Source organism: Scyliorhinus canicula, chromosome 14 (genome assembly GCF_902713615.1).
Source record: "Scyliorhinus canicula chromosome 14, sScyCan1.1, whole genome shotgun sequence".
In the NCBI taxonomy this organism is placed as follows: domain Eukaryota; kingdom Metazoa; phylum Chordata; class Chondrichthyes; order Carcharhiniformes; family Scyliorhinidae; genus Scyliorhinus; species Scyliorhinus canicula.
The window spans coordinates 75,949,635-75,960,261 of record NC_052159.1 but is presented as its reverse complement, the minus strand read 5'-3'; the positions used below and the strand labels follow the sequence as shown (position 1 = coordinate 75,960,261).

Sequence of the window (10,627 nt, the reverse complement as noted above, 5' to 3'; positions counted from 1 at the left end):
TACGGAATGGTGGTGCAGCCTCGAAGGGCCGAATTTCCTGTTCCTTCTAACTGGTATGTAGTATTTAGACAGGAACAGGTTTTGCAGTGATGCCCGACATGACCAAAAAACCTGTCACTTAAAAGGTTTTGCTTTCTTAGAAATAATTGCAAAGTTAGTTGCAGAGAGCACCTAGAACCCTGTATGTAACCTATAAGTGAACAATTCAAGAGTTCAAAAATTGGCAAGAGAATTATTGTATATTTTTTCCAATTTATTGCTAAGTATGTGTTGTGTATTTGTTCATCTGCTACAAAAAATAGACTTACAACGTAATTGCAGCAAAATAGATGACTTTCTACCAACATTCATGCAACATCTCTTAAAAAAAAAACTTCAGCACTGTTTACAATGTAATTATCTTTGCAGTTTTATTGGTCTGCAAAAATTAAAAACTTGTATGGCACCTGGTAAAATTAATTGACAATGGATGGGTAGGACAGGAAAAAAAAGTAAAATTAGAAGCTTAGATGAAGAAACATACTTAGAACAGTCTAATCATCATCTGAATCAGAATCATTGCCCTTTCCTCTAATCGCCTTTTTCTCCATCTTTGTGATGCATCCACTTTTTCTTTGCAGTTGGAAAGGTGGTTCCATCAAATTTCCACTAAAATAAAAGACAATCATATTTCAATTACTTTTGTTTTATTTCCGAGCTGAAATCTCAACTCCATATGCACGAAAGTGGTACTGTGTGTTTTTTTGGAACAGAGGTTAAAAAAATTGTGACATTTATTTTAAATAGCTCGAGATAGCTTCAGCTCTAAAGCGAGACATTTGCCTCAAAAAATTAGTCACCTCTGGGAGGAATTGTGTGGCAACTATGAATGGACAAAACAGCCTGCTTAACTTTATAAAAACCTGTGCTGAAAGAGTGAACAAACGATGTTCACAACATAAATGAACTATCCCATACAAAACTGATTTCCACTTAAACTTTTCTACAAAGTCTTTTAGAGTCTGTCAATTGACATTTCACCAATAGCTGCTGCCTTGCCTCAGTGGTATCAGCACTCACACTTCAAGTCAGAAGGATGTTATTCATGTACATATACAGAGATTACAGGAGGTAAGTAATGCTGGTACATGACTGCAACAATCAGTGGTGCAGCATTATCAGAGGTATTGCCCAATGAGATTTTAAATGAAGCTCCCTGTGCTGGATTCAAGATGGAGTCTGCAGGTCTTGGGAGGTTCAACAAAAATGTAGGGCTTTGTTTAGAAGATGTTAACACTACAGGCTGTGGTGTTAGACTGCTCAGGTGTCCGTGCAAACGGCCGAGATGACATCACAAAATCATTCTCTTAAAGCGCCTCTGTTCAGCTACAAAGCTGCTTGTGAGGAAACACTATGAATACACATTTCCTCCCCCTTTAAATCAAAGAACCCTGACACAATTAACAGTATAACATTATCAATTAGCAACATGAGTAATCAATTAACAATAGTCAGTATGTCAGACATTATGGAGGTTGATGATATGTGGTTCTCAACAGGCCTCAGGTGTCTGCTTTTCAGTATTTGCTACAACCTCTGGTGTGGACTGTCCTGAACAGCTCAAACCATCACAGCTTTGTTCTGAGCTTCTCTCCAGCATATTTAATTTAGAGATCATGGCCTGTTTGTGTCTCTTCCTGATTACGAACCGATCCATTTAAAATTTTCCAGTCCTTTTGATTCCATGCTGGGTCACTATCTGTGTGGAGTCTGCACATCCTCCCCGTGTGTGCGTGGGTTTCCTCTGGGTGCTCCGGTTTCCTCCCACAGTCCAAAGATGTGCAGGTTAGGTGGATTGGCCATGATAAATTGTCCTTAGTATCCAAAATTTCCCTTAGTGTTGGGTGGGGTTACTGGGTTATGGGGATAGGGTGGAGGTGTTGACCTTGGGTAGGGTGCTCTTTCCAAGAGCCGGTGCAGACTCGATGGGCCGAATGGCCTCCTTCTGCACTGTAAATTCTATGATCTATGATCCTCAGTGGCCTTGCGGTGAGAATTAACTGGAGATTGTTGGGAGTGAGTTGGTTAGATTCCTCCATCCAGCCTACAGAATCAAAAGTAAAAGAATGGAACCTCGTAGCTCTGAGAAACATTCCAGTGAGGTAATATCCTATCACCACAATTACCAGGCAGGGCACAGCCTCCTGGGCCCATTCATTGGTCAACAGCCACATCTATCAGTCACCACTGATGTCTCCTGCTGCTACAATCCTCTGCTTGAATTTAAAGGCACAGGCCACCCACAAATTGCTTTGCCTTAAAGCAGTATTTTTTAAACTTCTTTGCTGGTGACCTATTTTCACCAACCGGCCATCCTTTGGGACCCACGCCGGCCGAACTTGCAATCCACGCCAGCCAGCCTTCGGGACCCACCATTTTCTCTTACCTTTAATGCGAGAGGTGAGCCTGCTTGGTCCTCACAATCTCAGTCCAAATCAGGTTAACAGGAGGAGATGGAAATGTGCATATTGGGTGCAGGATTCAGCCGATTCCTTTGCGCTGTCTTCATCTCTGTGAGGTCGGAAAATCCACTTTCGCACATGTAGGTCATTGTGAAGGGCAAAAGCAACAAAATGCTCGTTTTACTCAGCTCTGGATACCCCTCAGAGACGCGACTCCAGAATCCTGAATGACTAGTGCCGTGGTTTTAATGTGCTGCCACAGCGTGGATCAGCACGTTGACGTCAGCAGTGTTTCTCCCTGGGCTCCAGGCCTGCACATTGACGAGTGGGCACGCAGCACGGCCGAAATTCTGAAAGCTAGTCACGGCCATCAGTTTTAGTCGGTCACAGCTGACATTTTCAAAAGCCAGCTGCTGTGGCCGTTATGCATTAATTCCCTGATCGGGAACACCATGATGGATGATTCCACCTTAAAGATACACACTGCAAAATCCTAGCCAAAAGGCTAAAGACTGTGTACCTGAGGTGGTCACAGAGGACCAGACGGGCTTCGTCAAAGGTAGACAGCTTACCTCGAACATCAGGCGCCTGCTGAACGTGATAATGACCCCCTCCGGGGAGAGAACACAAGAGGTGATCATCTTTCTGGACGCAGAAAAGGCCTTCGACAGAGTAGAATGGAAATACCTCATAGAGGTACTGGAGCGGTTCGGGCTTGGAACAGGGTTCACCGCTTGGGTAAAGCTCCTATACAACGCTCCCATGGCGAGCGTACGGACCAACAATACCAACTCCCAATACTTCCAGCTGCACAGGGGCACCAGACAAGGATGCCCACTGTCCCCGCTGCTGTTCGCACTAGCAATCGAACCGCTAGCAATCGCGCTCAGGGCAGCAAAAAATTGGAGGGGGATCCGAGAGCACAGAGTCTCACTATGCAGATGATCTGCTCCTCTACATCTCGGACCCACAAAGCAGCATGGACGGAATCATCGCGCTCCTGAAAGAGTTTGGAGCCTTCTCGGGCTACAAACTCAACATGAGCAAAAGCGAGATCCTCCCAGTACACCCGCAGGGGGAGGGGGGCAGCACTAAAGGGGCTGCCGTTCAAACAAGCCCAACACAAATTCCGCTACCTGGGGATCCAAATAGCCCATGACTGGAAAGGGATCCACAAATGGAACTTCACCAGCCAGACGGAGGAAGGGGTAAAAATGCTAGGATCCCAAAGAAGGTCCTACAAAAAACAAAATCCAGGGGGGGGCGAGCCCTCCCGAATCTACAATTCTACCACTGGGCGGCAACAGCCGAGCGAGTAAGGGGATGGGTCCAGGAGCCAGAAGCCGAGTGGGTGCGTGCGGAGGAGGCCTCCTGCATGGGGACCTCCCTCCGGGCCCTCGCCACGGCAGCACTCCCATCCCCACCCAAAAAACACTCCAGTAGCCCAGTGGTGACAGCCACCCTCCAATCCTGGAACCAACTGCGGCAGCAATTTGGCCTGACCAAAATGTCGGAAAAGTCTCCCATCTGCAACAACCATAGGTTCACACCAGCACTGACTGACGCCACCTTCAAAAGGTGGAGGCAGGACGGGGGGGGGGACACTGACAGTCAGGGACCGATACACGGACGACAGGATCGCAACACTGGACGAACTGACAGAGAAATTTCAGCTAGCCGGGGGGAACGCGCTACGGTACCTGAGCTCAAAAACTTCTTACGAAAGGAGACAAGGACATACCCACAACCGCCACGACAGACACTACTGGAAGACCTACTGGACGCAAGTATCCTAGAGAAAGGGAACTGTAGCGACATGTGTGACCGACTGGTAGAAAGGGACGACACCGTACTGGACGCAACAAGAAAGAAATGGGAGGATGACCTGGGGATTGAGATAGGGTGGGGAGTCTGGAGCGAAGCACTGCATAGGGTCAACTCCACCTCCACGTGCACAAGGCTCAGGCTGACGCAACTAAAAGTGGTACATAGAGCCCACTTAACAAGAAACCGTATGAGTAGGTTCTTCCTGGAGGTGAAGGACAGATGTGAACGGTGCCAAAGAGGCCCGGCCAACCACGCCCACATGTTCTGGTCAAGCCCCAGACTTGTAGAGTACTGGACAGCCTTCTTCGAGGCTATGTCCAAAGTGGTAGGGGTGAGGGTGGAGCCATGCCCGATAGTGGCGGTCTTTGGGGTTTCAGACCAGCCAGATCTATTCCTGGGGAGGAGGGCGGACGCCCTTGCCTTTGCCTCCCTGATCGCCCGCCGTAGAATCCTGTTTGGCTGGCGGTCAGCAGCACCGCCCAGAGCTGCAGACTGGCTGTCCGACCTCTCGGAATCTCTCCAAATGGAGAAAATCAAATTCGCCATCCGAGGGTCAGACGACGGCTTCCACAGAACGTGGGAGCCATTCATGTAATTGTTCCGGGACCCGTTTGTGGCCAACAAACAAGAGGAAGAATAGTCGGGTGGCCAAGAATCAGGGGAAAATGGACGGGAATCGGGGCAAGGTAGCCGGGGGGAGAAAAGAGGGCTACGGGTTCGTTATGGGGGTTTGTTCGCATGGTTTTACACTTATTTCTTTTTCTTGTTAATTTATTGTTTTTTGTATTGGAGGGGAGGGGTTACTGTTTTTCTCTGTTGTGATAAAATTTGTTGTTGAAAACTTGAATAAAAATTATTCAAAAAAGAAAAGAAGGACAAAGCCGCAAGCGACAGTCTGATGGCAAGCTAAGGCCCAAAACCAAATTGTAAATAAATGCCTACAAATATGTGCCTCGGCCATATTGGGGAATGTAAAATATGTATGCCGGTTAAAGGGGGCATGTTTTTTTTCCTAATAATTTGTAGGATATAAAATATGAAAACTCAATAAAAACATTTCCAAAAAAAAAGATACACACTGTATTCAAGTCACAGGTCCATTATTCATCATGGATCAAAATGGTAATAGCATGGAGTTTGCACATTTTCCCTGTGTTTGCGTGGGTTTCACCCACACAACACAAAGATGTGCAGGGTAGGTGGATTGGCCACACTAAATTGCACTTAATTGGAAAAAAATGAATTGGGTGCTGTAAATTTTTTTTAAAATGCTAATAGCAAAAATAAAGAAAAGGAGAACTAAGGGACCCTTACAATTGTTTTCTCCCATGACATTGATTTCATGTTAGTCCGGCAGAATTAACATCTAATAATCTTTATTAATGTCACAAGTAGGCTTACATTAACACTGCAATTAAGTTACTGTGAAAATCCCCTAGTTGCTACACTATGGCCCCTGTTCAGATATACTGAGGGAGAATTCAGAATGTCCAATTCACCTAACAAGCACATCTTTCGAGACCTTGTGGGAGGAAACTTGAGCACCCAGAGGAAGATCACACAGACACGGGGAGAACGTGCAGACTCCACACAGACAGTGACCCAAGCCGGGAATCGAACTCGGATCCCTGGTGCTCTGAAGCAACAGTGCTAACCACTGTGCTACTGTGCCGCCCGATTGCCAGGCCTTTTCTGGCCATTTCCACGGGTGCAAAGGGGCCAATGGTGCCAGGTTGCCAAGACAAAACAGTTCTGCCTTTGCCTCAATTTCAGCATCTTGCTTGGCTACCAAAAATAGCACTTGGCATTCTCCTTCTCTCCTTAGTCCTTACAATACAACAGGCCTTTGTTGTAAAAGTAAAGGACCTGTGAATTTAATAATGGTAAAATTATGACACACTCATTCTCCAGAGGAGGCAACTTGTCTGTACAGGTAACGCACGTCTGAGTGGAATATGGCTTTAACTCAGCGATTGCTCCTGAAGTCTTGCCTCGAAGCACCATGTCCATAACCTCTGACAGTACTGGATCACTTCTGGTATGTTTCTTCACCTGTCCTGTGGTTACGGGAGTTTTATCTACTTGCTCAAAGTAAAAAATGTTTCCACACGATCTGCTCATCAACAAACTATTTGGTATGTACAGTTGGGAGAGCCCATCTGCATTTCATGAAAGTTTGACTGATGATATCGTGTGTGCTAAGCCCACTTCTGCATTCTGCTCGTGCCAGCGATGGAATTCCAGTATGAAGTCCAAAAATCATTGAGAGGATAATGGTCTGTCAATAAAGTGAATTTCCTCTCATACAGGAATTGCTAGAACCGGTTTATTCCAAAAATGATTCCCAGGCTTCTTTCTTTATCTGCGCATAATTGCTTTGGCTTTATTCAAGGTCCTCAATGCAAAGGCTACCTCGACTTTCCTTCACCTGTGGGCATTGTGGGAAACTACCAACCCAATCCCATAAACTGTTGCATCATCATATGCCAGTTGCAGGTTTTACAAACCCCCTAGGCTAGTGCACGGACAATTCCAACCCCACTTAACCCAGAGTTGTAAAAGAAAGGAAATTAATAAATATTTCTGAAAAACACCCAAAGTCTTTAGCCCTTAGTTGCCCAATAACTAGAATAAGATTTGTAAATTTAAATACAATTAATTTAATTATAACTATAATTAAATATGCAGCAAATACAACAGGCTAACTATTATCTAATTTCTAACCCCACCCCAATTAAACTCATCCCATCCTCTAAACACAAACAAGACGACAAACACCAAGGGGAGAAGAGGGGTGCAAAATAATAAGTAAAAGGGAAAAAGATAAGTCTTTGATTCAGATGGTTGTTTCCAGCACACCTTCCTTCGAGGCTTCAGTTCGAGATTTCTATTTCCAGCCTGGAATGGTTTTTACTGTAGATTCATTCAGGTCTCTGAAGTTTCAGAAATACAGCAGCTTTTCAGGAGGAAACACGAGGGAGAGTGCGCAAGCATGTCCATTTCTCGTGCCCAGGTATCCAACGCTTTCCCCTGGCACGCTGAAAATCATCCCATTCAGACAGGACCCAATCACTGCCTATTACTGGGTAGAATATGGCCTTTTGGCCAATTCATTTGCCACCAGCCAACCAATCGAACCGAATCCCACCGATTTCTCGCAAAGCAGTAAAGTCTGAGTTATGTTAAGCAGAGTGTTCTCATTTGTAACTTTTAAATTCCTAACTTCCCCTGCTCAAATTAAGATACATGTCTTTTAAGCATCGATTGATCAAAATGGTAACATCAAGACTAAAGAAATGGGAAATAAGGGAATTAACAGGGGGAAATTTGGATCAAAATGTGTCAGGACATGACTTTAGTAGCAACTCTTTGGCTTGTACAAGTACTCTCTGACACTGAACCCCCCCCTTTCCACTTTTTATTTTCGCACAATAGACCGTGTAAGGGTTTTAGAATAGTTGCCAGATTAGGGATAAACCATCTGTAAAATGAAATTGGTTAATAATGAGGTATGGGTGCCTCAGTAATGGCTTTGATTTTCGTAGGGGACTTATGCAATCTTTTGGCGTTGATGACATCACCCAGATATTCAACTGAAGATTGGAAATCCATAATCTTTTCACCTCGGAGTGGGGCAGTGTGGAGATTTTCACATCTATTTGTGCTATTTGAGATCTCCCAGTAAGAAGTCTTACAACACCAGGTTAACGTTCAACAGGTTTGTTTGGAATCATAGCTTTCGGAGCGCAGCTGATTCCAAACCAACCTGTTAGACTTTAACCTGGTATTCTAAGACTTCATACCGTGCCCACCCCAGTCTAACACAAGCATCTCCACATCATTCTTCCCCGTAACCAAGATGTCATTCAAGACTCCTCCTAATCACTTTAAGATTTGGTCAATCATGGGTGGAAGGTACTGTTCAGCAAACAGTACAAGATTAATAGTGAACATAGAACATACAATGCAGAAGGAGGCCATTCGGCCCATCGAGTCTGCACCGACCCAATTAAGCCCTCACTTCCACCCTATCCCTGTAACCCAGTAACCCCAGCTAACCTTTTTTTTGGTTACTAAAGGCAATTTATCATGGCCAATCTACCTAACCTGCACGGCATTGGACTGTGGGGTGAAATTGGAGCACCCGGAGGAAACCCACGCAGACACGAGGAAAACGTGCAGACTCTGCACATACAGTGACCCAGTGGAATCGAACCTAGGACCCTGGCGCTGTGAAGCCACAGTGCTACCGTGCTGCCCATTTGACTTTAAAATCACCACAAACGTGTACAGATCTGTCTCTTTTCATCACGGGTACGATCGTTGTATCCCAATCGCTCACAAGAGGTTTAAGAACGACCGTTCTAATTCTACCCCTACCTTAGATCTGATGGTGTACAGCACTGACCTAGCCTTTAAGCTTCTCGTGACTTTCTTCCTTGATCATCAGCTTTACGGAGATATCCTTCATGCTTCCCAGCTCACCGTTGAAGACAATGGCATGTTTCTTCAAGATATTCGGTAGAGCTGATTCTGAGTTTGTCACTTATCTTTTCCAACCAAGTTCTTCCCATTAGTGCCGTATAATTTCCTTTGACTATGTGCAAGTACAATTCCGCTGTCTGTCCGTTTAATTGCACTGTCACATCAATAGGGCCCCTCAATAGAACGATTGAGGGCAGCACGGTAGCATAGTGGTTAGCATAAATGCTTCACAGCTCCAGGGTCCCAGGTTCGATTCCCGGCTGGGTCACTGTCTGTGCGGAGTCTGCACGTCCTCCCAGTGTGTGCGTGGGTTTTCTCCGGGTGCTCCGGTTTCCTCCCACAGTCCAAAGATGTGCGGGTTCGGTGGATTGGCCATGCTAAATTGCCCGTAGTGTCCTAAAAAAGTAAGGTTAGGGGGGGGGGGGGTTGTTGGGTTACGGGTTTAGGGTGGATACGTGGGTTTGAGTAGGGTGATCATTGCTCGGCACAACATCGAGGGCCGAAGGGCCTGTTCTATGCTGTACTGTTCTATGTTCTATGATTATCTTCTGAGGGTTGCAGAGCAATACACCAGAGCTTTTCTTGATAAACAGTCGTTGGTACTAGCGAGATGATTGCTCCAGTGTCCACCTCCATCTTCACCGGCTGACTGTCGAGTAATGGAGTGACCCAATATCGGTTTGTTGCAGCAGTAACAGGCAGTATATTTAGTGACAGTCCAATTTTGGACTATGAATAGAGTTCCTACGCATGTCCTTTTTGAACCACGCAGACACTTTTTCCTTGATTCAGCTTGCTCGGGTCTCGCTTCCGGCAACTTCTGCCTGAAGCTGGTTTGTTTTTCTACCAAGCCCGTGTAATGCGGCCCTTTCTACCACAATTTCTTTACATTCTTTGTACCGACAATCTGCTGCTAGGTGCCTGGTTTTTGCACACCTATGGCAAGTGCAAATCTGTGTTTACATTCGTATTAGGTGTTTGAACTCAACTGTTGAGCTTTTATGGCTGCTTATTCCATGGATACAGCAACAGGTTGCTTTCAGTTAATGAACGCTTTGGAATAGCATCGCTCCTTAAACCCAGATGAATCCATCTTTGATGGTATTGTTTAACACATTCCCAAATTCGCAGTGGTCAGTCAGTCTTTTCAGGGTAGCTACAAACTGTCTAATTGATTCACCTCCTTCTTCGTGTATGAAACCTAAACCTTTCTGCGATGGCTAAAGGTTTTAGTGAATAGTGGCCCTGCAAGATTTACATTATTTCTTTGTATGTTTTGTACCTGGCTTTTCCAGCTGTGCTAGACTCCCAAGGAGGTTAAATGTTTCCCCAACACTCCTATTATGCTCAGGATGTTGGGGCTTTTATGCGTGTTAAAACTGTCCTGTTAGCTTGAACAAAATAGTGAAATCGTTCTGTATGGTCTTTAAAACGGTCCCACAGCGCCAAAAACTCCCGCCATTTTTCTCTATCGAAGAACCTGCATGTGTACAGTGTGCCAGGTATTTTTAGCACTATCTTGCATTCTTTTCCCTCAAAACAAGGCACAAACTGAGCTAGCCTGTTTCTTTTTGTGTTTTACAACACCCCGAGATAGCCAGTTTCTTTTTGTGTTTTACAACACCCCCAGCTTCAATTTGGTGTTGCAGAATACGTGCTGCTTACGTCTACTGAGTTTGTTTTGAGCGGAGCACAAGGCAAGCTTCTCTCCCAGGTTGTTTCCTTCAGATTTCTTGGTTCCTCGGGTGGCTGCAACCATTGTTTGGCTCCCCCATCGCCAGCTTTCATCTAGCAATGATTTCAAATATTTATTAATTCTTTGGGTGCCTACAAACACTTGTCGCCAATTTTTATGTTGTGGAATCAAGATGGAG

General features: G+C 45.2%; 1 protein-coding gene across 4 annotated transcripts in view; it reads right to left on the bottom strand.

The window, feature by feature from the left end:
* Positions 1-235: 235 nt before the first annotated feature.
* Positions 236-10,627, bottom strand: part of txndc9 (thioredoxin domain containing 9) — a 29,867-nt gene continuing 19,475 nt past the window's right edge. For 3 of the 4 annotated variants that reach the window (XM_038818176.1, XM_038818179.1, XM_038818178.1), the window contains exon 5: positions 236-648. In XM_038818176.1, the coding sequence (XP_038674104.1) occupies positions 534-648 (115 nt within the window). In that variant the 3' untranslated portion in view covers positions 236-533. The remainder of the gene's footprint in view (positions 649-10,627) is intronic. The other variant, XM_038818177.1, reaches the window with a different exon arrangement.